The sequence below is a fragment of the Onychostruthus taczanowskii genome, unplaced genomic scaffold (assembly GCF_017590055.1).
Source record: "Onychostruthus taczanowskii isolate IOZ18803 unplaced genomic scaffold, ASM1759005v1 scaffold82, whole genome shotgun sequence".
In the NCBI taxonomy this organism is placed as follows: domain Eukaryota; kingdom Metazoa; phylum Chordata; class Aves; order Passeriformes; family Passeridae; genus Onychostruthus; species Onychostruthus taczanowskii.
In genome coordinates, this window is record NW_024506112.1 from 3,611,103 (window position 1) to 3,638,992 (window position 27,890).

The 27,890-nt window shown below is 42.1% G+C and overlaps 1 protein-coding gene across 1 annotated transcript; it reads left to right on the plus strand.

Moving 5' to 3' along the window:
• The first annotated feature begins 1,863 nt into the window (after positions 1-1,863).
• On the plus strand, positions 1,864-27,778 carry LOC121346572 (microsomal triglyceride transfer protein). The gene is made up of 18 exons (XM_041424488.1): positions 1,864-2,230; positions 6,543-6,730; positions 7,291-7,434; positions 9,448-9,555; positions 10,306-10,422; positions 11,444-11,583; positions 12,449-12,599; positions 15,926-16,083; positions 16,953-17,121; positions 17,694-17,801; positions 18,698-18,910; positions 19,921-20,132; positions 20,727-20,824; positions 20,926-21,047; positions 21,901-22,128; positions 25,915-26,039; positions 26,400-26,570; positions 27,466-27,778. The coding sequence occupies exons 1-18, from the start codon at positions 2,170-2,172 to the stop codon at positions 27,632-27,634; spliced, it is 2,682 nt and encodes an 893-aa protein (XP_041280422.1). The 5' UTR covers positions 1,864-2,169; the 3' UTR covers positions 27,635-27,778.
• Positions 27,779-27,890: the final 112 nt, after the last annotated feature.

Sequence of the window (27,890 nt, forward strand, 5' to 3'; positions counted from 1 at the left end):
TGACCCCAGTCCATATGCCAGCATGGCGTGAAGCATCCATGAGGGGCTGAGCCCACAACCTGTACGTGGTGCGGACTTTGGTGGGCACAGCGCCGTTTTCACCGGTGTAATCTGAAAGGAAGTCACTGCTGATTAACTCTGGCCATAACTGAGGTGAGGCTCAGTTATGGCCAGACTAAGATGTCTGAAGAGCACGCCAGCTCTGTGTTATAGGTATGCCTGTGGGTGTATAAATGTGTGTGCACGTGGAAATGGATGTACAAAATTTCTCTACGTGGCAGTTACGTCCTTAGCTCTGTAATTGGCACAGCTGCAGTGGTGTCCAAAGAGAGATGTGGATTTACATCAGCAGGGATCTGGCCAGGGATATTCTAACAGAGGCCTTTAAAAAAAATTATTTTATATGAAAGAAGAAATAAATTTCTTGTGTCTCAAGAGCACAGAAAGGGGACAATTGCTTTTCTACAGATTTTAGACCAACATCATCTCCCCCTTCTGAGTAAAATGTCAATGCTGCTTTTCTAAAGCAGGATCCACATCTCTGGTCTTTCTCTAAATGGAGTTGGTTTTGCACCAAGATAGTGTCCTTATTTTTTTCAAAACAGCACAGAAAGCCTGGCAAGCTCCTTGTTTACTAAATGCAGCAAAAGGAGTCGTCCGCCTCAGCCCCGTGAATTCGGGAGCATGTCACAACCTGTGCTGAGAAAGCAGCATGACCATCCACAAATGGGGAAGAAGCAATAGCAGACCCCTGGGGTTTCCTAATCTCCTCCCTCCCACGTGTGCGCACACAAACAAAATACGGGAAGAGGCCCAGGAGAACTTCCACAAGGTGCAGATGAGCATGGGGGAGAAGCAGTGGCATGGACCTGTTCTTTCCCACTGCTGGGAAATGATTGACATCCACAGTGTTTGCTTGACTTCTCTTTACCACAAAAAAAAACCAGAGGAGGCATTTATACCACTCAAGGTGAAGGCTGCTCTCACTTTACCATCACTTACAGAGGATGGGGCCCTCTGGGATCGTGCAATTGCAGCCTGGGCTGGCCCTTGCTGGGTTGGGGTGTTCGTAGATCACAGTCACATGAAAGCAACCTGTGGAAGTGAAGTGGATGACTGTGTTGATGGCTCACTTGTGTGTTTCCTTTACTGGCAGAGCAGATCCTGCCTCCTCACAGAGCTGGGAGGGCTTTGTGTGCTGGGGGAGAGGCAGGCAGCCTCGCAGGCTGTGTGCCAGGGCGTGCCAAGAAACACGGGGGGTTGGCCTGCTGCCCCACTGACACCTGAGGGACAGCTGAAGGACATCCTTTAACCAGCCCTGTGGCCACGAGGTTAGTGGGAGAGGGCCTGGGATTTACTGTCAGAGGAAAAGGGAAGCATGTGGCTTAGGCAGCCAGGGCCTTTCCAAGGGAGGTGGTGAAGTAAGCACAAGGAAAGGGAGAAGGGCTTGGTTTGCCCTGCTCCCAGACCTTGCCAAGCAGGTACCCTTCACAGAGGTGGGACAAAATGTCTTGTTTTATCTCATCTTTCAGGCTCTAACCTCTGCCACTGCAATGATGTGAGATGGGGGCTGGGGATGCTGAAAGAAAGAACGTTGGTTTAGTATGGTACTAAATGTAGCAGGCACTGACATCACATCTGAGTCTGTAATGAAGTAGGATCAGATTTTGGGATAGCACTGATAAATCCCATGTACTTCTGCTTCCAGGAAGACCCTTAAAAAACCTCTGCTTCTCTGGTTGCTCAGAGATGATGACAGATGATGCAAGACAGCGGAAACAGTGGTCAGGATCTGGCCCCTGCAGAAACAGACCTGATGGTCCTTTTGTTCAGAGAGAGGAGTGGTGGCAGGATCTCCTGGTTCTTCCAGCACTGGAGGTGGGCTCTGCTGCTCAGAAATGGAGATGTGTGGGCTCAGTATTAAAAAATGAAAGCCGAGGCGATTGATAAAATGGGGCAGAAGCTGCCAGTTACCTTAGTTCTTAATAATTAACTGGAAGTCCTTTAATGAACTTAGTACCTGAGTGTGGAATTTGGAATCTGACCTTTACTACATCTAGATAAACAGTGTGGCCAAGCCTGTGGCTCTCTCTGCAAGCTCCAGTCTCAGCTCACTTCTTGGAGGTTCTCGCACTTCATGCTGCAGTCAGGAGCTCGGCAGAGTCCAGCATGATTCTTCTTACCGTGCTGTTCCTTTGCATCATTTCCACCTACTCAGCCTCTGTGAAAGGTAGGTCTGTACTGGGCTTGGTTCAGCTTCTGCCTCAGCAGAGGCAAAACCAGTGTGTCTATGCAGATCTCTGTTTTGCCTCAAAAATTATCAGCTTTACTCAGACATGCTTGAGTAATACAAGATGCATTTACTAGCTAGGTTTAAGTGCTTGTGGCATTCGTCTCAGCAGAGGTGATGGAGGAGATGATGTTTTCAAGTACACAGGGCCAGTGGTGTGACCAGGAGATCAGAGATCTTGAACTTGCTTAATCAGGACATACTGTGGGGGCACTGACTTCAAAGAGACGCTCAGAAGTTAAACACATGGAGTGCTCTGTGGAGCAGAGCCAGGAAGTGCTCAGGGCTGTCCAGGTTTCAGCTTCTGAGCAGTTGACTCAGCTACCACTGAAGTCAGTAAGAAGCATCCTGTTAATTTCATGAGAACGTTGCTCTGTAGTAAGTCTTGAAAATATGGATGTCTGCAGAAATCCTGTGAGCAGAGCTTTACTCTGGGGTCCTGACAAAGTCAAGGGTATGAAATCTTGGAGACTGTCTGCTTCAGCAGTGCCAATGTGTGAAGCAAGAAAAGGTGCCTATAGTAGTTACTCTTCATGTACGACTTCACATTAAAGTTATAGTAGTGACTCTTCATGTACAACTTCACATTAAATTTAGAGGAGCAGCGACCTTATAACATAAGCTGAGTTTTTAGTTTAATGAGGATGTCTTCATCATGAGGGGAAGCAGGGGGAGCATGCCATCCTGGGTTCAGCTGTTAAAAAGGCTGTAGAGATGCTCTCATGGGTGCCACCTCCTGCTTCCTGCAGGGAATCCAGGACACTATGTAAAAGCACAGAGCAGCAACCTTCCTTCTCCCCTGCCTCTATACACCCTCATGACTGGAGTTATAAAGGAGAGAAATTTGCAAGCAGTGCCTTTACCTGTGAGTTTATTTCATGAGACTGCCACATTCAGTTTATGGCTAGGTACCAATGTGCCACATTTCTGGTGTCTGATCTTCCCAGCTTCCCCTTAATATCAATTAAACAAAGCTTCTTGATGTGAAGTAATATTTGCTTGTCACATTCCCCAGGATACTGAGCAAGCATTTTCTCTTTAATTAGTCATCCCTTCAGCTCTGCCATGTTTCTTCTTTCTCTTGTGCCGAGAGATTGAGAGCTAAGTTCTTGGCCCAAAAGCCACTTAGGGCCTCAGTGCGAGAGCTGGGATTAGGATTAGTGTTTTACCTTTTCATCAGGTCACATGGCCTTTTGGAAATACTGAAACATTATTCTGTTCAATTCAGGTAGGTCAGCACAAGTAAAACTTTCCTACTGCAGTTCCACTTGAAAAATGTTTTCAAATAGGCGGATGGGGTTTGCTTTTTAAAGCTATCTGGTGTCAGAGATAGTGGCAAATATGATTTATGAAGGTAGAGCTAGCAAGTAGTTAGAGACACACATGCTGTGCATGCCATATGTATTAATAAAAGGCACAGGACTTGACAGCTGTCTCTACTCATGCAGTGTAACCTTCTGTATTATACAGTATCATGATTTAATTATAGACTTGGCATGTTACCCTTAATGACAGACACTTAACATTACTAGTCAAACTGTGTGTTATGCACTCCACCTTGGAAGCAGCACTTCTGACCCCCAGAGAGCTTGGCTGGGCTGGTGGCAGTCTGTGTGTCCGTCTCTCCTCCCTTCTCAGGTGGTGGGACACTTGCCATCATCTGAAATGTCAATGGCTGCACAGGCAGCAAGGATTCCAGTGCTGTGCTTAATACAAAGGAAGGAGCTTCTAAAAGGGTGACTTGCTATTAGGAAAAGTTTCTATCAGAAAGGTGTTGCAATATTCCTTTCAAAATAGTACTGGTGTTTTCTTCATGGAAGTTGGCATGACAATTTAGTTGTGTTGTTTTGAGTACTGGTTCTGGTCAGTGACCCTGTGCCTCTGCTGTCATCTGTCAAGATCCCCCTTGCCTCTCAGCCTGACCACGCTATTCAGTTGTCTCTTGGGATCCCCATTTCTTCAGGGATAAGTGCTAACTCTTTGGGACTGCTTTCAATACTGCCTCATTCCTGCTGCTTCTCTTATCATGATCCACTCCTTGACCTACCCTTTCCCAGTCTGGCAACCAAAGGTGTCTTCTGCCCTGGCTCCTGCAGTGTTTTCTGTGTGTGAATTGGTGAAAGTTTTCAAAACCTCATGTTCTTCTAGCTCCCAGGAATACTTTGCAATTCTTAGTTTCTTCCATGACACTTGCAAGAAGCTCCTGCATCTTATGCTCATCTGTTTCCTTTGGGATGGAACATCTCTGTTGTATGTGGGGACAAGCAAATGCTAAAAGGGAGGAGGAGGGAAGAAACTCTTACAAAAGAAGAATAAAACCATGTATGTGTTCGGCTGTGGGGAAAGGAAAGAGGGTAGGTGAAAGGTGATTTAAACTGAAAATAGGGAGGGAGCAACACCATGACATGCACCTTAACTAATAAGAGACTTGTCTCTGAGCACCCAGGTAATTTCTCTTGGATGTGCTATTCCCCTACTTTTTTTCTTAAGATGGGACTGTGTTTAGAATGCACCTAGTGGGTGGTATTCCTAAAATCTCAGCCAATACTATGTCCTTGCACTGCAGTTTCTGCTGCAAATGAAGGACATTTTGAACCAGGAAGCAACTGGCTCCAAGGGACTGCAGGGAGCCTGGGGTGTCCCTGAAAGGCATAGCCACCTCTGAGCTGGCACTGAGCACCCTCTGCTCTCAAGGGTAAGGTAGCTTCAAAGCAGGGAACTGGGGAAGGAAATTGGCTAGGAAATTCACAGTAAACCTCCAGGAAGGGTTGCATGCCTCTTGGTGACTTTGTTTTGAAACAGGCACACAAGACATGCAAAACCAGACAAGCCCCTTTGTGCCAACATGAATCCTTCAACCTCTCTGGGAAAAAATCAGTAGTTACAGGTTTGGCCTCTCAGATGTAACCAGGCTGAGTCCACTGGGATCACCAGACTTGCTGCCACCACATCCCCAGCTGCCATAAAGTCTGTTTAGTTCTGTAACTTTGCCAGTTTACACAATTTGCAGATTAAACTTGCTGGAGTGTCCATTTTGCTCAGGGAAAAGTTCTTTGAAGCTGACCTTAATCCACTGCCATGGTATCTGAGGGAACAGGGAAACAATGTGAGAAAAGTCTTAATGAAGCAGGGGTTTTGGACTCTTTAAGAACTGCAGGATGTATCCACCCAGCCATGATGGAACTACCCTGTGCACCCACCTAAATGGGCTTTAAAATATTAAAGTGAAATAAGACTGATTTTCCTTTCTATCAATGCAGAGATTTGAAGTTTATTTAAGTGAGTCAGATAAAACAGAGGGCTATAACATAAATGAGGATAGCCTGATGAATCTCTACAGGGGACTTTGAAGACACTGATTCCATTACAGCATGCTTAAGAATTTTTCTGAGATGTTGTAAGAGATTTTTCTTCTTTCCCCTGCCCTTCCCTGCACTTGTCATAAGACTGAGATGCATCTCCCTGAGGACAGCACTTTGTGTTTCTTAGATTAACTCTGTTGTGAACTTGTTTCTGCTTTGTACCTCCTGAACTCCATGAAGAAATTTCCAGTGCATTTGGGGGTGTGAGGCTGGTGCTGTGCTGCTTACAGATAGCACCTAAGGTCACTCTGTGTGTGTTTGCTTTGAGAATGTTAAGACCACTTAGTGTACAGCCAGCTTATTTTCCCTTCTCTTCCCTTTTACATTCTTAAAATATAGAAATTAACAGCAGAGACACAGCTATGAGGACAATTATTTAGTTGAAAGAACAAGAGCTTAATTGTTTTATCTAAAACATACATTCTTAATGTTTTCATCACATTCATGTCACTCTTGGGCAAGACTCTCAATGGAAAGATTTCCAATAAACGTGCAAGAGATGCAGAGAATTATTTGGGTCCAACAAATCACATCAGTGCGCATTGCTAAGCACACAGATTGCGTGATTATTAACAGTATTTTGAGTTGCAAATAATTTTGAATTAATTTGTAATGCTAATATAGGTGAAGCAAAGCAGTCTTAAAGTGAAGAGCAGGAACAAAGGATTTTGTTGCCATTCTTAAATATGTATGATCAGTGCCAATTTAATCACAAAAAACCCCCAGCCGCTTCAGTGAGACAGCCTCTGTAATCAAAAGTAGCAGGATCAGTCTCATAAATCTTTTGCTTGTAATTAAATTTTCAATTTTTTAAAGGTTTCTTAGAGAAAATGGTAGATTGTGAGAGTTAGTAAATTCCAAAATGCTGTTTGTTTTTGCTTTCCAAACAGGGCACACTACTGGGCCAAGCCTAAATAATGACAAGCTATATAAGTTTGCTTACTCAGCTGAAGTCTATGTTGATCAGGTGAAAGCATCACTGCAGAAAAGTGCAGGATATCGGATTTCTTCTGGTGTGGATGTCAACCTCTTATGGAGAAATCCTGACAATGATGATGACCAGCTGGTCAAAATTGCGGTAATTATTTCCATCAGACAACTTAAAACATACATAATCTTTTCTGCACCTATCTAGCTGCTAATCTAATCTCAGAGAACTCACTTACAGAACATGAGGTAAACCTTTTATTCTCCAGTCTCATCAACTAAACCCAGCTGATGATCTAATTCCTATAGAATAAGGTTTCACAAGTGTCTATCTAACATTATTAGCCAAAATTTCAGAATATCTCCTGTATTTAGAAATTGCTTCATACAGCATCTATAGCTTCAAAGAACTGGTGTACAAGCCCTTACCTGAGGGGGAATATGTTGTTCTCAGTTGCAGCTGCAAATATTTCTAAGTGGAAACTGGGTTTGATACTCAGCTTTCTGCTGAGATTTTCTGGGACTTATTTCCCCAGGGGAGAGCACTGGCTTCTTTTGTAAACTTTGACATAGTAATCATGGAAGATTAATAATCAGAAGCAGAAATGCAGAAATAAAGAACATTTATTATGTGATTTACTCTATCTAGTCTACTCCAGGTCAATTCTACACTGCTGTCTACATTAATTTTCTCTGCTTTTACTTTGCTAGATGAAAGATGTTCAAGTTGAAAATGTGAATGAACGTCCAGCTGCTAAAAACATCTTCAAAGGAAAAAGCACAGAGAAGATCATCGGGAAAGAGTATCTGGAGGCTTTACAGAGGCCCATAATAGTTGAGCTAGTCCGTGGAAAAGTAAGAGCCTGTCTTTTAAAATTCAGTCCCTGAGGAGACATGACACATATCTTTTGTAACAGACTTGAAGAATTTACCAGTTCACTGTTCACTCAGTGATTTTAATAAGACATTGTGTCCTATCATTCTGTGTGAAATGCAGTAGTTTAGAACAGACTGTAATTTTCCTTCTAGCCCAAGCCTATTGTATGTTGAGAACAACTCACAATGAGGAAGCAAAGAGCAGATTGTCCCCAAAGATAGGTACACGTGTGGATATATGCACAGTTGCTGTGTGGGATTTGTGCTATTGACTTCAGCGAGGGCAGGATTTTGTCCAAGATCTAAAGGCAGAAAAGGAGATACGATTTGTTATGAGGGATGTTCTACCGAGTCTGTGAAGAACATTGTTAATCACTTTACACCCTTATCAAGTATTTTACCAGGATGGCTTTTCCCAGCTCTTTGGTTTTCTTATTTACTTCTGTGTCACCTGCAGTTTCAGTGATGCCAAGTTAATGAGCTTGATGCTGAAAAAGCTACAGCCTTACATGTTTTTCCCCCACTGGGAGACTGTCTCCAAAAATCAGAAGAGAAGGGTCAGAGAGCAGATATGTCTCAAGACATGCCTGGGTTTTATATCCTGCCCTGAGAGAACACCAAAGCGCTGTCCCAGCACAGGAGCACCCGTGTCCATTTGTAGCTCTCAGTGTCCCCCTTTCTCTGACACACTTTCTCTGAGAAGGGGATTCAAGTACATCCATCCCACTCTCTTTTCCTCTGCAGAGCTGCTTATGAGAGCTGCCCTTGTACTCAGCCTACTCTTCTGCCAGGGAGTGGTGAGGCTCGAGCCGTGGCTGTTCCTGCCTCCTGCCCCTGCTCCTTCACCCTCCTGTTGCTTGTGGCATTAGGCCAAGAGCCCCATTTTCCCCTCTGCAGCCCGAGCAATGCTCGGCAGGTGGGGCAGGAGGGGCTGTGAGAAAGGAGGAAGGTTGAAGGTCACACTCCCTTTTCCCGTTTGCAGAGCACAGTGAGGGCTGTGACACTCTATCCCAGCAGGATCTTTACCTCCTGCTGTAAATAGGCACTGAGCACATACCCTGGCCGCCAGCTCAGCCTGCTGAATTGCAGCTGCTATCAGTAACTTTCAGACTCAGCCTTGTCATCAGTTTTACACAACATAAAAAGAAACAGGACAGCGCTGGCTGTGAACTGTACACATCCCTACTTGAGAACCAGAAGAGGTACCAGAAGAACACAGTCAGCATGCATCTGCTCCTCATACATTGCACACTTTCACATGCTAAGGCTAAGATGTAGTATGAGAAACTTGGCCTTTTTCTCAGGTAGTAGGGTCTATATGCTCCTTTTATGATTTCTTCGTGGTATGACAATTTCATCCCTGGCACAGTAATTTCACTTTTCAGGGTTACCCCAAGATAACAGACTGATTGTACTTATGGTTCCAGATAAAGGGGCACTTTTAAAGCACTGAATGCAAAGTGGAGGTACAAAGTCGTTTTACCAGAGGGGAGGCTCAAGCACAATAGTTGACCCATGAAGTGCAAAGGTTGTGATATGTTTGACACGTCATTGTTCGTTCTATCGGTGATTTATCTATGATTCATCCTGAGTTTTTGTAACCTGTGATTAAAGTGCAGCAGATATTATGCCCTTGTGGGGAGCAATTACCTGAGGATTATGCAGAAAAATGAGTCACCTGTGAAAGTATGAAAACTTTCCCATTTCCCATCTAAATTCTCTATAATTCCAGGAGGAGAGATGCTCACTGCACTGAAACTGTACTTAGGTTCAGCTGAAGGCCAAAACGTGTTTGTACTGTTATTGTCAGTTCCTGTAGCCTCTGTAGTTTGCTCAAAATAAGCAAATAACAGATACAAATTCAACTTCCTAATGAGAAAAAAAGTAAAGGGAGTTTTGCTAGAGTGGTTCCTCACTATTCCTTTCTCATTTAACCAGATTTCTTATACACTTTTGAATGGTTTTTATATACTTTTCTTTTCATTCCTACAGGTCAAAACCTTCTACTCATATCAAAATGAACCTGGTTTTACTCAGAACATTAAGAGAGGTCTGGCTAGCCTTTTCCAGCTACAGCTGCACTCTGGCTCTTCCCGTGAGGTATGGTGTCCTCTCAGGCAAGATTATCATCACCTGAGGAACAGGCAGAGCCTGATCTGCTCTGGAAGGCAGACCTGTGGCTCCTGCTGACTTCAGAAAGTAAACTATGATAGAAATCAGTCCTTTGATAACATGTGAGGTTAGGGACATAAAGACAGTCTTCTGCATATTTGGTGACACAAATCAAATCGCTGCAATTAGCATAAAGAAGTAGTGCAATCCATTTGATTTAAAATGTCTTTATGAATTTAGCACAATTTGGTAATAAACCGCCTTAAACCAGGTCACTATAAAAGTGATTATACTGCTGATTAAAGTTGGTTGATTCCTAAGTTCAATTCAGTGGAGTCCCATTCTAAATCTGAGTACCCACACAAAGCCAGCACTGATTTAACTGCATCCATTTAAGTTGCCTTCCATTGTTAAATTTCTAAACCTGTCCCCTTGAACAAAGCTCAAATTTAACTCAAATTTGTGAGTATAGTGTGAGCTGCTTGGTATTTCCTAATTATTTTGTTTAAACAGCCATTGTTACTTTTCTTCTTAGCCGTCTAATGAACAGTACCCCTGCCAATCCAAAGCAGATAGTTAGAACCACTGACATCCTCAAAACTGTTAAATAAACCCAAGCAGTGCAGTGTCTCAGATACAGGATTCCAGCAATGGAGAAAATGCTTCATCTTTGGAAGGTGTTGGGGGGTTCCAAAGATAAATTAAAGAAATTGTCCTAATCTAACTCTCTTTTCCAAGGTGGACATTTCTGGGAAATGCGATACTACTTACCATGTGCGGCAAGATCAAGTGACTAAAGTAAAAGACTTGGACTCCTGTGAAATAGAAAGGAAAAGATTTACCAGCCAGAACCGGGTAGGATGATTTCTTTAACAAAATAAAATCTTTTCCTCCTATATAAAATATATTCTTAGCAGCTACTACTCATCTTCTTAGAAGTCCTTCTAGTATTAGAGGAAGCAAATTCTATAAGTAAATTTTGCAGTTTTACTAGCCCAAATGTCATATGTCTCTTCCCATGGAGAGAACAGGAAATGGATTCTCCTGTGGTGTAAAACATTTTGGCCCAGTTGATACAGATGCAGTCATAGTGATAATACTAACCTTTTCCCCATCTGCTGTAAATGCCAGGCAAGATGCTGACTCCTGAATGGAGCCTGGTCAGGCTTGCCTGGAAGGTCAAAGGCTTCCCTAATGCACAGGTGTAATAGAGGAGATATGTTGTAAAGGTAGCTGAAGCCCTACTACAGCCCTAGTGTCTTCCTCTGTTAGCAAATGTCTTTCTAAGTAGCCCCTGCTGAGGGCAGGCTGGACACCTGCTGAAGGCACTGGGATTCTCCACATCAGAAGCTTTCTCAGCTCAGAGAAGTACAAAGACAGCACACACTCTCTTAATAAACTGCCTTAATACTATGACTGGGTTTTCAGTTTTCACACTTACCACAAAGACATCATCTTGTTTACAAAACAAGAAGCAAAGCCAGCCACCTTGTTTGATCTAAGTGTGAACTCATTTACAAGGCATTTCTCTGGAAAACATTCTTGTCTTATTTAAAGCATATCTTAAACTAAATGTACTGGGTGTTTTCTCAGTTGCAGCCTGCTCCATAACTTCCTGCCCTGCTCCTACTGTCTTTTACCCTGGTATATACTGAATTTGGAGCACATGGTGTAGAAGTGAGTGACTACTTACTGCAGAGGGAATACTTGAAAACCTGGTTCATAGGCTTAATTTGAGATCCCAGCTTGTATGCACCTTCCTCATATGGCTCTACTTCATTACAAGTCTTGCCCTCATTTGGAACAGTGACCTCTTTTCCTATTTTGTTGTTTGTTGAATAACCCTCTTTCTGTTTTATTTTTAAATTATTTTCAGATCTTGGATGTCAGTACAAAAGCTACATCTGCTACAGTTTATGTGCTGGAAGACAGTTTCATCAAATCCATTAAGGCAGAAGAAAATTTCGTTTTTGTTCTGAATTACCGACGAAAAACAGGTGCCAAAATAGTTTCAAAGTAAGTCGGACAATTGGACTGTCATTGATGGTAGAAGGAGTAGTGGTTCAAGTCAGGTTACATGTGGAGGTCTTACAGAATTGAGATCTAAGGCTGTGAACTCTCCAAGTAAGGATTTAGGTCTCTTTTTTATCCATATACAGCTCCAGCTGTGCCAGGTACCAGGTCCAACTTTGATTAAAGATTCTACCACACTGCAAATAATAAATAATGGCATTCATAAGAAGTTAACAGGAAACAGCAGGAATTGGCCAAACCCTTTTAATCTACCCATTAGTGCTATAGGTGTTCTGTCTTCTCATTTCTCAAGAAATACTTCTGATGGATTTCCATTTCTAGCATGTGAGAGTTTGGAAGTATAGAAAATAAAATCTACTGCATAGAAAGGAAACAACTGTGAAACCTAGATCTGTGTTAGACTCCAGACTCCAAAGCACTGAAAGTGTGGAGATACTCATACAAGATAAATTATTCAGGCATCTCAGTAATAGTAGATATTTAAAAGAAAAAGTACATTCAAAAATTTCACTTTCCAGATTTTTTAAGAACAAATATATGAAACATTTCAGAATGTATGTGAATACTGAAGGCTGCTTATCATGTGTTATAAATCTATGCTTTAGAAAGTATCTCATACAGCTATTTTATTGCACATAACTCTATAGCAGTAATTTTACTGGTATCAGCTATTTCTGTTACCTTAAAAACCACACAGACTTGCCATGTTCTGAAGATTTTAAAATAAGACTTCAGTCAGTCTGTATTCTGTATTTTTTGTCTGTGGAGAGGTTTTTTGTTTCCTCTTGGTGTGATGTGTGCATCGCTGGTTGGGCTCTAATGGTGTCCTCACTGTGTGGATGTACAGGCAGAGGCTGGAACTGAAGTCAGTCCAAGCTGGGATGGGGCTGATCGCTGCAAAGCAAGTCGCTGGTGTGATCAAGACCTTGGACCCCAATTATGTTGCCATTCCTCTGGAAGCAGAGCCAGTGAAATCCGAATGCAAAAAGTGCCCTTCAGTAAGTAAACACAGGTTCATTGGACATTGGGTTGCTTAGCTGAGCAGGACAAGTGTGAAAGCAAATTTTCTGCCTAAGCAGAACTAGGACAGGTCCAGCATAGCAATAAAAAATACACCCTGGAGTAGGGAATACGGAAGTGTTGCAATGGTGCTCACCCCACTAGAGTGTCGTAACATCTACCACTAAAAGTACCAACCTTTTTGCTCTCTTATAAAGACTGCAATATTTCTCCAGATCACTAGAAAATACAACTCCTTGTTGTTTTATCTCACTTTTGCCAGCCTTAAGCTGGGTTCACCTTATTTCCTCTGGGTGGAAAATTAATTTTAAGGTGGCTGACTGGTGTTTGTAAACAGTTTTGTCATGGAGGAGCTGAACTGTTCCTAGGAATTCAAGTTCATTAGCCATTCCTCAGGCAGGCTAAGCATTTGCTGGTAGTATATTTAGCCTCTTCTTACTACCTGACCCCAAGGAAGACTTTTGTTTAAAGAATTTTATAGGTATTTTACAAGTATAAAATGGGGCTTTAGTATTCTTGGGGAGTCCAATAATGTTCTCATTTTTCCCTGGGAAAAAAATTGCCTTGTTTTTTTATATTTAAGACATCTGAAGTTTAAGAGCAGGGCACTGTAAATGCATTATCTTTTCTTTTACTAATGATGTTCATCATAAACTAGATTACTACAGCGACTGTTAGCAAACAATATTAATGCTCTTACCACTGAGGAATCAATGGGAACATTAATTTAAGGCTCGTTATTCTCTGGGGTTGATAAGCAAGATATAGCTTCTATTCAGCACACATAATTTTAGTCCTCCAGAGATACTCCTTATGAGCACAAATCTGTTCCTGTATTGGAACTTTTGTTAGTTATTTGGAAGTAGCATTACACTGTAATAATTTTTCTTGTCTAATGCTTGTTGAGCCACAGGGAAGACCAAAGCCACATATTTGGGGAATATAGAAATGATGCTGCATGTGTGCTGGAGCAGTCCTGAGCAGGGAATATCGAGGCATCCTAAACAGAATAGGGACAGGTTTTTCCCTGACTCTGCCTGTCGGGGTTTGTGTTGACCAGTTTGTCACTTGGGACTGAGTTTGTCATAACAGTTACAATTTTCAGACCAAGATAACAAACAGAGGGTATCATTCCAGAGCACTGCCTGGGGACTGAGCTATGTCATTATAAACCTAGTGGCACGATGAGAATGAAGTTCTGCTTTCTCACTGTATTTTTCAGTAACTGCTATGAAAAGATGGGTTCTATAAATAGAACACTGTATCCAAAGCAGCAACATAGCATATGGTACTTATATTTCATAGTATACATTAATGCCCTGCTGACATGCTATGCCTTAGAGTTTTACATTCTCAAAGCCCTTTTTAAATTGTAACAGGTCTTATCTCTATCTTTATGAATTTGGTAAAATAACCATTACTACCCTCCTTTCCCAGAAGGCAGCACTAGCTTCTCTGAGGTTATGGCAAATGTTTGCACTTAAAATCAGGTCTAGATTTCTGTGTTTAGACAACACAAAGCATGCTCTTTTCAGAAGAGCTCATGCATCTTACACTCTTTTATGCTCATGGTTCCTATGGGGAAGGGTTCTTGCCCCTTCTGAAGGTGAGGTGGGTTTGTTCTGTCTTGTGCAGCCACCCTTTGTACACTGGTAAACTGTCATGCACTGACATTCAAAACCAACTCCTGCTCAGTTTAGAACCTCTTGGTTTGGCTGGAGTTTTCCTAGTTTGCCCATAAGACCTCTGTTCTGATGTTCTGATCTCTCTGTCAGAGAAACACAGGTCCATGTCCATGCTGAGCTACCATGTGGAAGTGTGTGCATCTTGTGCCTGAATGTTTGAGTTATTAAATCCAAACTGCCCGACATGCACATCAGGAGAATGAGGGCACTCAGAAAAGTCAACTGTGAATGGTGTTTTCAATGCCACGGTCACTGCAGGAGATGGCAGCTGCTTCTGAGCACCCCCCAAAAGGAAGGCTTGGTCTCCACTCTCTTTTTCTTGAGACGGGTCCAGCTTGCATCTCCCACTTTGCTTGTCTGTAGGGTATGGGCCAAACTGACTAAGAGCAGCCCACACAGCTGGGCTCTGCACAGGAGAAAATATAGGAGTAATGAGGTTAGAGGTTGGGTTTTTTTTTTCTGGATGCAACTTCAACAGGGGGAATAAAAAGTGACCTATATATTTATCTGATTTCAGTTAATAATAGCAACATTGACCTTGGTGCTAAGAACTAATTACCAGTTGAGGTTAAAAGATCCATCTGTGCCTCAGAACATGAGCTCCTCCCAGCTGGTCATTAATCCTCAGGAAATATCCTATGTCTCAATCATTGTTGCCTAATTATTGTTTGTTACAGTCAATAGAAGTTGCACTCTGTACTGATGAATGATACTTCTAATTGCCAGCAGGTTCAAGTGCTATTGCCCAACACAAAATCCACAGAGGGGAACTATTTTAGTGAAGGTCAGATGGGTGCTACTGTTATTTCCCACTCAGGAAAACTGCAGTAAAGACTGCTGCAAAGAACAGCTGAGTTTTCACCAAGGAATGTTCTCGATAACTTGAGATAACAGAGGCAAAGGCAAGGGAGAGAAGAAAGGTCAAAATACGGGCACCAGTTTCTTATGGGAGTGTATCTAGAAGGACAGATATGGGTGCTTTGCTACCACGTTGGCTCCTTCAGGTAAAAAATGTGATGTGGGAATAAATACAGCAACCACCATCTTACCTTTCATTTTGTGCAATAGCTACAAATCCCTTTTTATGAAAGTTTATGAATAAAAAATGGGAATAACTTCTTGGACATTTAATCATGTTCTATACTAACCCAAAATTAGCATCTTCTCATAAAACATGATTAATTGGTGATCCAGGGATTGTGCATCTCCCTTTAAAAAAAAAAAAAAACTACAAAAAACCCTACTTAGGAAAAATTGGGAACATAAGCCAAGCACTGTATTCATCAGAAAGCAGAGGAAATTTGCAAGAGAAGAGAATTCACTTTATTCCAGTTACAGTATAAATAAATTTTATTGTTTCAAAAGAGATTGCAGTTAAGGTCATGTATGACATGAGGAAAATACTAAGGAGTTGGAAGAGAGACAGCTATAGAAAGATTTCTAAGATATTTGTGCTGAGATATCATAAATTACCTAATACTGAGCTAAAGGATCATCAATCTGTTGGATTTCAGCTGCTTTGAGCAACAGCTGGCCTACATATCTGCATTTATATAGTCTGATTTTGAGAACTGAAACCATAGTCTGAGAGATTTGACATAATATTAATTGTTTTTCAGCTTTCTGAGCACTGGCAGAACATCAGAGAACAAATGCATCCTGACAAACTTTCCAAACCTGAAGCAGCAAAAAGCTTTTTGTCCTTCATTCAGAACATCAGAAAAGCTACAAAGGAGGAGATACTGAAAATTATTAAAAGTGAAAATAAAGAATTTCTGTAAGTTACCATGAACAAGCTTTTAAAATATTTAAGTTACTGAATAATGTAGAAGGGTAAATTGCATACAAAGAGATTGAGTTCTACTAGTGATGTCATAGCAATGCAAACCCAATGTTCAGTACTGTCTACAGGAAAAGGATTTATTTTTTTTTAAGTTATGTTTGTTCTTGTAATGTAATAAGTTTTCAGCACACCTTTCAGCCACCAGGGTTGTATCTACAGTGCAAGGCTCACATGCTTTGTAGTTTAGCCAAAGGTTCTCAAACCAAATGGTTGTTCTCAAACACACTATAAGTTGTTATTGACTTCCATTTGTTTCCTTCAATAGGAAATATAACAAAAAAGGGAACATTGATGCCTGGGAATTGTCCTAGTATTAGAGTTTGGTTGTGAGCAACATGAACACTGAAACTTGAGAGTTGAAAAGCACTTCTGAGTCATATGGTCAGGATCTTTCAAATAAATTGTAGCAGTTGTTAGCAATGAGGACAAACCTGAGAGTCACTCGGGTAGCACAGAAAGAAGCCTTTTCTCTATGTGTTATTGTGCATGCAATACTATAACACTTCTTTATATTTGCAACCTTTTCCTGTAAACTTTAATACACTTGTGATAGTTGGGTTTTTAAACTTCTTTTGGTCCCCTATTTGCTTAAATTCAAATACTATCCGTGGATATGAGTTTGTGTACCATTTTGAGGTGAAAGTTCAGGGACACTTTTTCCAATAAGAGTAAAAGAGTCTCTTGTTTGCAATGAAGAGTTGTTTCAGTACATTAGCTTCTTTCTGTCAGTATGCAACCAAGTCTTTTCAGTATTGACTGGCTCATTACGAGGATATGTTCATTTAATTTGCACTTCTTTGTAGTCCACAGGTAGTGGATGCTGTAACCTCAGCTCAGACCCCAGAATCACTGGAGGCCGTGCTGGAGTTTCTTGACTTTAAGGATGCAAGCACTTTTATCCTGCAGGAGCGGTTCCTGTATGCCTGTGGATTTGCTTCTCGCCCCAGTGAAACACTCCTGAAGTCATTAACTGTAAGTCCAAGGACAGACCAAATACAACAGAGCTAATTCTCCTATGCCTTGTCCCAGTCAAAGGGGAAGAGAAGAAGAAACAACTGCTGTTGTTTCTAATGTTCCTTTCTTTATGCCTTCCAGGGTTTCCTATAAGTGTGCTATTAACGTAGAGCCTGCAAACAACAAACATTCCTAGACCCAGACTAAAAGTCTGTTTACTTTGTGAAATATTACCAAAATCCATTACTTGAAAAAGAAACATAATACTGAATGTTAGGAAAATAATTTGAGGATTGTTTGATTGTTGCCTTATGAAAGTCCTGCAATCAGAACTGTAAATCCCTTTTTCTTTTTTTCCCCAAATGAATCTACTTGAGACACTGAATGTAACTCAAGGTGAAAATGGCACTGAGTTATTACATGTAATATATATGTAATGATAGAGCTGTGCTGTGCTTACCTGAGCCCAGGCCATCATGGTAATCACTTGCATTAATTTTCACAGAAAATGAGGGAGCCTGTTGAACCCACAGCAGTGTGGGCTTGTCATGTTTACTGAGACACTAAACAGCTTTGCTTTTGCATGACAGGAGAAGTTCAAGGGGGATGTCGCCAGTCAAGAAATCAGAGAAACTCTTGTCATTGTCATGGGAGCACTCATTAGAAAGCTGTGTGACAGGGAAGGCTGCAAGCTGCCAGTGAGTATCTGATGGTCACTGCTGCCCACATTCTGGTCTGCAACACGCAGTGCTGAAACCTGGTGACATTACTGGGGGAGCATGACAGACATGGGAAGCAGATTCTCCCACTTAAAATAAGACCATGAACTCCTATGTTTGATAGAGGATTGTATTTTTTTTTTAATAGTGACTTCTACTTCAGATTTAGGCTTTAATCTTGTCTCTTTCCATTTCTGTGGCTGAACCTGTCAGCAGAAGCAGTGCTTGTGCTGCCTTGTCCAAAAGCTTTGCATATCCTCAGAGAAACACTGGCAAACTCAGGATCTGTTTATTATTTGCAATAACCTTAGGTTGTTTCACCTCTGTGAAGAAAATTCATTGATTCAAGTACTCAGCTATGCCCTAAACATGCAGAGAAGGAGGAAGACTTTTACTGTGAGCATGAGCTGAGTAGATGCTGGTGTTAGAGGATGAGAACGATCAGACAAGGCTGCTGGATCTGTGTTGTTCAGCACTGCAGCACACTGCTGAAAAGATAGAGAGCCCTTTTAATTACCTGAACAGGCCCTTTTAATCTCCCTTGTTAATTGCCAAGTAGTTTTATAACATTATGTTGTGAGGCACTGAAGAACACTTCCCTTGCCTTTTTTTGTGGGGACTTGTTGGCCCCACGAGGAAGACTTCTGAAGTCCCTGAATCAGGTCAGGAGCAGCTGGCAAGTGATAAAACTCTGGATCAGGTGTCACTGTGGCTGCAGTCACTTTGGTTATGCTTGAAGGGAGCCACCAATGTACAAATTAAACCTTTGCTAACCCTGTGCCACAAAAACATGCCAGAACCCAGCCCCTTCTACTCCTGCGAGGGGAAAAAGGCAGTTTTATGATCACCATTTAATGTGCCGTTGATTTTCTTAGGCTGTTGTGGAGGCCAAAAGGTTGATTCTAAATAGGCTGGAGAAGGCCAGTAAAGACGACAATGTGCAGATGTACCTGCTGGCACTGAAGAACGCGCTCCTTCCCGAGGCAATTCCAGTGCTCCTGAAGTACGCTGAGTCAGGAGAAGGGCCCATCAGCAGCCTTGCTGCCACTGCCTTGCAGAGATACGATCCTTCTTTTCTCACCAAAGAGGTAAGACAATATACTGCCCAAGAAAAGAGGTGCAGGAGACTGTATTAAAGACAGAGGGTAAATTAACAGAGTTCATTTCTTGTCATCACCAACATGGACAGTGAGGTTGAGTACAATCTCAGTAAGTTTGCCGATGCCACCAAGCTGTGTGGTGCAGTCACCATGCTGAAAGCAAGGAATGGACTGGTGGACACGTGCTAGTCAGCCCTCGGCTCCAGGGTCACACACAGCCACCAAAGGTGGAATGCAGGAAAAACGGGGCTCTGCTCTCCAGAGGGAGCACTTGGGCACCTGTGCAGCCCCTCTTCTTTCTTGTGCTTTCACGTAGGGAGAGCACACAAAGTAAGAGAAGGGTAAAATAGCTGCATTTTACCCTGCAGCCTCTAAGAATAGGAAAAGACATAGAAAATAGTGGGACAAGAGGTCCTGCCTCTGTTGCATTACCTTGCATTTAATTTCATGCAATTTCACCTGCTGCTGGCCATCAGGATTGAGGCTGTCAGGGTGCTGCTCTGCAATGAGCATGTTGGAACCATTCAGTGGGTCTACATGGCTTTCCACAGACTCCCCTGTAAAAAAGATGTGTCACAATCTTCTCAGGGACACACCACCACAGGCACTACTAGGAAATTAAAATAATTCTTGGTTTTTAAAGTACATTTTTCCTTAACAGTCAAGAAAATCTCTGTCGTACCACTGCCACATTTGTTCTTAGTGCTGCTACTTATTTACAGCCCTGCTTTGAAAACCAGTGTGTAAGGCTGTATTTGGTCTGTGGCTGAGAGAGCATAACAGATGTCCCACTTGTCCTTGTGGTCACTGAGCTATACATGTCTCAACATTCCAAAAGGACCATGAAAAACATGATGCTGAAAATATATCCTTATGTATTAGCCTTAGCTATGGAGCTAACTAAGCTAACTTAAGCTGATATTATAAACGAGATTCCAACCTGTACTTTGCCCAGTCATCTGCATGAGCACTGTGTGAATAATGTGTTTCCTGACCAGGTGAAGGAAACAATGAACAGGATATACCACCAGACTCGCAAAATCCACGAAAAGACAGTGAGAACCACAGCAGCTGCCATCATCTTAAACAGTAACCCATCCTACATGGAAGTGAAAAACATCCTGCTCTCCATTGGGGAACTGCCTATGGAAATGAACAAGTACATGCTCTCCATGATCCAAGATATACTGCGCTTTGAAATGCCTTCAAGGTACATTAAGTTCAGTGTAAATAAACACAGCTCTTCCTTACAAAGAACACACAGGTTCTCATTAATTACTAAAACTTAAAGAGAGTATAAAGGGATAACTTATTTTTATGTCCCTTGACTTGTTATTTCAGAATAAATCCCTTAATTTCAATGTAATTATTTTAATAGGTATTCACATTTTCACAAGTACAAAAAATAATTGGGCTTGCATTACTGTGAAAAATGTCTTCTGTTGATCTTACTTCTCTCAGTTGGTCCCTTGCTTTTATATTTTCAGAACTAGTGATGTGTAAAAATTTCAAACATCACAGTGTGAGAATGAAAGTAATCAATATATATCTTCTTCTTAAAACCATTAATTTTCAAGTAAGACCTTCGCCTTTCTTGTTATGCCTGCAGGGAGTACCTAAAATTGAAAAACTCTGGGTTAGGGCAGATTTTTAGTGGGAAAAGGTAAAGGTTTTGAAGACCCTCTTTCCTACTGGGAAATTCACCCTCTCTCAAATTTTATCTTTCTACCAAAAAGTAATACATGTAGTACTGTAACATTTTTGTATCTCAGTGGTTTTGTTTGTTTGTTTTGAAATCCCACAGCAAAACAGTTCGGCAAGTTCTGAAGGACATGCGTTCCCATAACTACGATCGTTTCTCCAAGATGGGCTCTTCCTCTGCCTACACTGGATATATCACACGTATGTAACCATGAAACTGCCTTTGAACCCTCTGTGTATTCCCAAACATTTCATTAATCCACTAGTGTAGTCACAGGTACCTTCTTTCTTTTTTAATTAAGGTGGTCCTGATGTGTCGTCCACATACAGCCTTGACATCCTCTACTCTGGCTCTGGCATTTTACGGAGAAGTAACATGAACATCCGTGTTTTTGACAGAAGCACTGATCTTCATGCCATCCAGGTAACTGCCACAGTGTGCATAATAACTTAGCCAGTATGTGGTCCTTTTCTTACAGCTTCTAAGTGAATTCAGCTAATGCTTAAGACCATAAGGTTTGCTGCACTGGGCAGAGAAGAAGCCAGTAACAGGGGAAAACCAATAACAGGGGAAAATCCCACAATGTGGCATATGTTTGCCATAAAGAAAACAACAAAACAAGTGTTTTGTCCTTCATCATACATTGTGGTCTGTGTCTGTATAAAGCCTATACTGTTTATCTGATGTAATCAATGAAAGCTTTGTGAGTTTGTAAAATCAGGTGCCAGTTAAGGTTGTCACAAAATGGAATTTCAAGGGGCAGGTCAAATGTACCAATCAAAGAGATTTTCATGTCTGTGTTTTACACTTTTCTTAACATTGGCAAGAACCTTCAGTATTGTAATTCTCCTAAATTTATGCAGGACAAAAAATTGTACAGTGGAACATCTCTGGCTTTTCCTCCCAGCTCTCCCTGAAAAATAGTTATATAGGAAATATAAGAAGTAAAGTTATATATAGGAATATATATTTCCTATATAGTTATATAAGAAATAAAGGAAAATGTGTTTGAAAGGAAACTAGTCTCAGGATTGTGATCTGCATGTGGATAAATTCTGCTCAGCACCCAAAGGGCAAAAACATGGCGGGAGATTATTTTATTTTCCATTTTTCCAGATGCACTTCCTAGTTCCATTAAGTCTTAACCTCATACCTTTTCCACGACAACTAACAAATTAGAATTAGTTATTTAGACATTAAGAAAATATGTGGTGTTGTTAATAGTCTGAGTCAGGCAGGATTTTTTCATTGATTCTTTATCACTGTTCCTTCGTAGGTGGTTCTCGAAGCTCAGGGTCTGGAGTCCATAATAGCTGCAACTCCTGATGAAGGCGAGGAAAACCTGGACTCCTTTGCTGGCATGTCAGCCATTCTGTTCGATTTCCAGCTCAGGCCAGTGACATTTTTCCAAGGGTATGGTGATTTAATGTCTAAAATGCTCTCAGCAACTGGAGATCCCATGAATGTGGTGAAAGGACTTGTCCTCCTCACAGATTTCTTACAGGTACTAACAGCACACTATTTGCTTCTTTTTCTGTCTCTTAAGCACAGATGGTTCCCCCCCCACACTGCTATTGTAGGACAGCTTATTTTCTTTATTCTCAATGCTGATAAGCCTGACCAGTGTCACAAAGGTTACCTTTACTTGGAGAGCAATAGAAAAGTCATGGTTATTAAAAACCGGAATGAAATTACATGAAAAGCAACCTAGGACAAAGGTGAGAACAGATATTTTAGAAAATAAAGCAGAAACTTAACAAAAGCAAATCCAGCTGAGTTTCCTGTTGAAAACTCATATTGCACTCAGCTATGACCTCCCCTCCCACAGTTTCTTGTAATACAGTATTGTCCCATGTGACCACCTAAGTTTTCCTCTTCACAAGTTGTCCAGGGACCTTGTGTCCAGTTAGGTAATAATTGTCAGGTGAATGAATCAGATAACTATCCTTCGAAGAACAATGATAAGAGGTCCAAATTTCAACTGTTTGTTTCTAGGCAAAACAAGAAATTAAAATGAGGATTACACAGTTTTTATGCAACTGTCACCCCAAATGATTTGCTAATTTTGTGCTTAAATAGATTCACATATAAATATAGCTGGCTACATAATGTGTTAATGGAGGACTAAGAATCTAGACATCTCTCTCAAAGTGCAGGGTCAGCACTTGGTTTGATATTTTTGCTCTTCCCAAGCTGGGATCTCCTTAGAACCTGTGGATTTAACAGCTGTACTCAGCTCACAAAACATCTGCAGTCTCAAACTTTACTTTTGGCTTTTCCCACTTAATTCTTGGCAAAAGAAAATGCCACAAGTATATGATGAGACAATCCACTGTGCTCAAAATTACACAGAAACACCCTCTGCACATAACAGGTTTCCCCATCCAGAACCCAGCTCAGCTCCTTCTAATGGTATTTTAAGTCCAGAGGGCTTCCCAAGTAGTGCCCAAATTGGCTAACTAAAGCTCATTCCAACAGTGCTTTACAGTTCACACGCAGATTATGGGCAAAAACTTTACGGTGACCTATTTAACAAACAGACCGCAGAGGTGAGAAAGATAATCATGTCTAGTCCTGAGCATAGGGAGCATTTAGAGAACTAAATATTTCCAACTGCTGTGCATGCACGAAGCTCCAGACATACTCTGGCTGAATCAGCTGGCTGGGCACCCCTAGAGCTCTGTCCGCCAGCAAATTCTCCTTTGGAGAACCTCTCAAAAGTCTGGGGCAGCCAGGGCTGGGACTGTGTGCCATTTTTAACAATATCAGGGTGCAGTGATTTCAGTCAGTCACTGCCTTTTTGGAAGCCTTGGCAGCAGTGTCTTACCTCCACACCCCACAAGGGCAGGAATGGTTTAAAGCACTGTAGAACACGGCTTCAGGCTGGGCTGCCTTTTAAGCACAGCCCATCTGTCTCAGAGTGGTCTTATAGCTACACTCCACCTCAACAGCACATCAACATGGTTTTGGCACTTCCATGTGGCCACAGTGTTGTTTGAGGGCTAAGAATAACCAGAAGTTGTATTCCTGCTATAAAATAAACAGCTCTCATAAAACTGTTTTCGAGACTCCTAAGTCACCTGCAGTAAAGTTCAGCAGTGTTAATAGTTCTCCTAGGCAACACACCTGCCAGAAGCTCAGAGAAATTAAATACTGTATTGATAGGTCAGAGAAGCCTCTTGAAAGCCAGACCCCAGTGGAAGGTAGCCAGTTCCCAGAGAAGTGCTTGTTGCAGCCATCTCTGCATTGCATTACAATAAGGTTGCATTGCAGTGCAGTACATAAAGACACTTTCTTATTGAAACATGGCACACTTCAGCATTTTAAACAGTAACAAATGACTGATTCTGATCTTTTGGGTCACGTTTTCCTCTGCATATGAGACACAAAGCTTAAAATAGGAAAGCAAAGGAAAATACTTCTCCTTAGGAGGCTGGGTCCCTGTGATTTACACCTCCCATCAGCCTGGATTGGATTTGCACATGAGACGAGGGACAGGGCTGAGCTATAAATAAGGAAATAGATGAGCTACTAAAACACAAGACCAGTGCCCCTTAACGTCTCTGCTGGTTGCAGTGACAAATACAGCTTAATTCTAGGTAGCATTTAAGTCTTGAACCATGCAGCCTTTGTAAACCCAGCCTACTTTAATATTCTTGGGTGCTATTTGACAATACACCTAAAAATATCTGCTCCTCTGGTTGTGTGTACATATCTCTGCCAGCATGTATACTGTTACCTCCTCACTCATTAGCAGCTGCCCACCAATCCAGTCCCAATTAAAAGCAAAGTAAAATAAAGTAAAACAAGCTTTATGTCCACACCTAAACAGACCAACAAGGGAAGTATTTTATGCCCCATTGCAGTCAGTATAAAAACTCCCTTTGATTTCAGAAAGATTTTTATTTCAATCCATGATTTTAACTTGGATGAAAATAAGAAATCAGAGCATCATATGACCACACTTGCTGGGGTCACATTGGATTTATAAGCCACAGCCAGCCCACTGCATTCTTTAAATCTCAAGCCCACTTTAGCAGCAACTGACTGCCAAGGTGGCTCTACCAAGCTGGTTCTGTCAAGGAAATAATTTCAAGGATAATTAACTTACCTTAAAAGGTGAAGTAACCATGTACAGCTACCATAATTATCCGAGTCTTCTATTACAGCCAGATAACTTTAATATTCTGAACAAAAACCTTCCCTGATGTTGCTCCTTGCTATAGGGATTAGGAAGCTAGACTGACTCTCTGCTTGCTTCTTTCTGAAATCTTGGGACAGCATTAGTTGGAGCCACTGGACTACTGAATAGCTAAGAGGAGAATAGAGACTTCTAGGGTGCCTGGACATCAAAAATGGGCAGGAAATTCACATTCCCATGTGTCTTATAAAGGCCTGCAACATTACAGGTGCTGAGGGTACCACAGGCACAGAAACCTGAGAGGAGAAAGAAAACCATCTGTGAGACTGGAGAAGGTGTCCTGTATGTGAGGCACATGACCAAAATAAACTTTTCCCAAATGAATATTTTTTTTTTAAATGGTGAATTAATCCACTAGTTCTTAGGGAAGCAGGACAGCTATATAAAGAGAGCTAAATTGCCAAGCTGGGTGAACCTTGAAATCTTGGCTGTGTGTCAAACCTTAAAAGGAATGAACTGCCATGACCCTGAGCTGTATTACCACTTCCGAAATTGACTTTATGGATGTGTTTCCAGTCCAGCCTTACAGGTTTCCTGAAGCCATGAGCACATTTGATATTTGACAGGAAATGCATTTAATGCGAATTAAGGCGCTTTAGCTGATGTGTTTGGCCACCCAGCCCCTGAAGACATAATTCCTGTCATATGGTGGGTTTGGAGCCACTGCACAAGCGGCAGCATCCTACTGTGCCAGGGCAGGTCTGCTCAGGGGTGCTGGGCACACTGCACTGCACTGTGCTGGGCTTCCAGCAAGGACTTCAATCTGATTGAGCAGGAGTGCCGTCACAGCCTCCGTGGGGCTTGCGTGGTACCTCTTGGAGACATGATATTCCCTGCAGTGACACTCCATGCAGAAATCATGCCAGCTGGCACACAAGGGAGAGGGGAAGGGTGCAAGATGCCTTGCTGTAGCTTCATCCCATTTTTGAGGGAGGGAGGTGCACCAGGATGTTTTGTCCATCCTTTCGGAAAATCCCTCTATTCCTTTTTGTTCCTGCAAAATGGCAAGTGCTGTGAGTGCAGGACCAAAGGGAATGAGGAGACCTCTGAGGTCTGCAGTCAGTAACCTGTGCTTTCCTGTGTCTCCAGGAAGTCCAGCTGCAGTCTGGGCCCACAGCCAGTGCAGAGTTCATGGGTGGACTGGCCATCGACATCTCTGGAGGGATGGAGTTCAGCCTGTGGTACCGGGAATCCAAAACCAACGTCAAGAACCGGTGAGATACCCCCAGCACACGCTGGAGCTTAGACAGCTCAGGCTTCTGAGCCAAGGTAGCACCAATGAGACAAATTTAAATATAAAAGACCTAGTAGATGAGTTAGAATTTAGCAATTAAATAAGTATAATTAAATAGTTATGTGCATGGGAGAATGTCTGTACTTCTCTTTTCCTTTCCACCTGGATAATACCAGTTCCCACTGGTCTCCTGTGAATTTATGTACCTTTACGTGAAGAACAGGCTCATTTGAGGGCAGTTTTTATGCATGTATGCTAGGACTGTTTGTAATTCAATTTCCTCTTTTTTTAATGTGTTTTGAAACAATTGTAATGCCTATTTTTTTTTTTTTTTTGGTAGGGTAGCCATGTTTATAGCTGGTAACACCGAGGTGGATTCCTTCTTTGTAAAAACTGGTATGGATACCACTTTGGAAACAGAAACAGCTTTAGACTTCATCTCCACGGTGCAGTTTTCACAGTACCCATTTTTGGTCTGCATGCAGATGGATAGAGTGGACTCTCCATTCAGGTAAGAACTAAGAGCACACACTTTCTGAAGTGTCTTTCCAGCCAGGTGCTGGAACTTTTGGTTTTCACAGACACGAGATTAACCACTGAGGCCAAATTCCAGCCTAACACGATGAGGTGCAGTGCAGGCTGTTACACACACTGACCTCTCTGCTAACCCATTCCTCCCCGTCCCTCACCCCTCAGATTCAGAAATAACCTTTCTGAAGATCACAACTGATCAGCCCTGAATGTGCACTTCAGTTCAATTTTTTAATTTGATTTTGCAAGTGAGCTAACTTAAGTGGCAGGACAGTAGTGCCCTCGTGTGCAATCAGTATTGATTGATGGTGATCTCAGGCTTTGCCAGCAGTAGTTCTCTATTATACTTTGGAGAAAGGAAGTGCAAAGCCATACATGAGCTGAAGTGGAAAGTTCTCTTCATCATCTGCTATTTACTCATGTCAACAAAAGTACCTGGTCTGGTACTCCTGCAGCCATTGTGTTCCATCATACTTTATTAAGGCACCGGTTTTCCTGAAAACTAAGCAACTGTGTAGTAAGGTTTAAAAGATGCTCTCCAGTAGCCAAATAATAGTAATTAAATTGGCTTCATTGGGCATACTGCTCTCTCCTAATCCCTATTTGCTAAGACCTAAGGAAGATAACATTTGTAGAGCCTGTGCCAGATTTCCATCCAGGATTTTCTCTTCCAAGAGATGGTTAAAAACCTGAGAGGATTTAAGGACTTTGAGAACCTTCAGGAAATCCTACGAAAACAATGTCTGCTATTCTGCAGCTACTAGAACATCTGCTCACTGGGGAAGGGCCGCCAGGCTGTGCGCAAGGTGTTTGTAACGGGGTGCAAGCTCTGCGCAGAGCTGCTGATGCCAGAGCGCGCTGCGGTGTCTTTGCAGGACTCACATGACCAGGTACGAGAGCCTGCCCTCCGGCAGGCGCTACACCGCCAGGAGGGAGAAGGCAGCCACGCTGGCAGGGAATGAATACCCTCTCCACCAGGAAAACTCCAACATGTGCAAGAAGGTGTTCGGCTCAAAGTCTGACTCTGCTGGCAGCTGGTTTTGAAAGCAGCACCTGGGCTCCTGCTTTCCTGAGTCCCTCAATGACTTAGGCCTGCACACACCTTACCAACGTGGAGCTTGACCTTGCACTGCTGCACTTAATGGGAAATTTGCCATTGATTTCAACGGGCCGGGATCAAGCTCTCAGTGCGTGCACAGTGTTTACATATCAAACTATATTTAAAACTTTTGTAAAAAAAAAGCCCTAAGGCAAATAAAGACCAATTTGGTAGCATTTCGTGCACTCCCGTAAGGGTGGT

Coding starts and splice junctions, on each gene's coding strand:
- LOC121346572 (XM_041424488.1), top strand. CDS start 2,170: ATGATTCTTCTTACCGTGCTGTTCCTTTGCATCATTTCCACCTACTCA. Junction 6,731..7,290: donor ACCAGCTGGTCAAAATTGCG/GTAATTATTTCC, acceptor TTACTTTGCTAG/ATGAAAGATGTTCAAGTTGA. Junction 16,084..16,952: donor AGTGAAAATAAAGAATTTCT/GTAAGTTACCAT, acceptor ACTTCTTTGTAG/TCCACAGGTAGTGGATGCTG.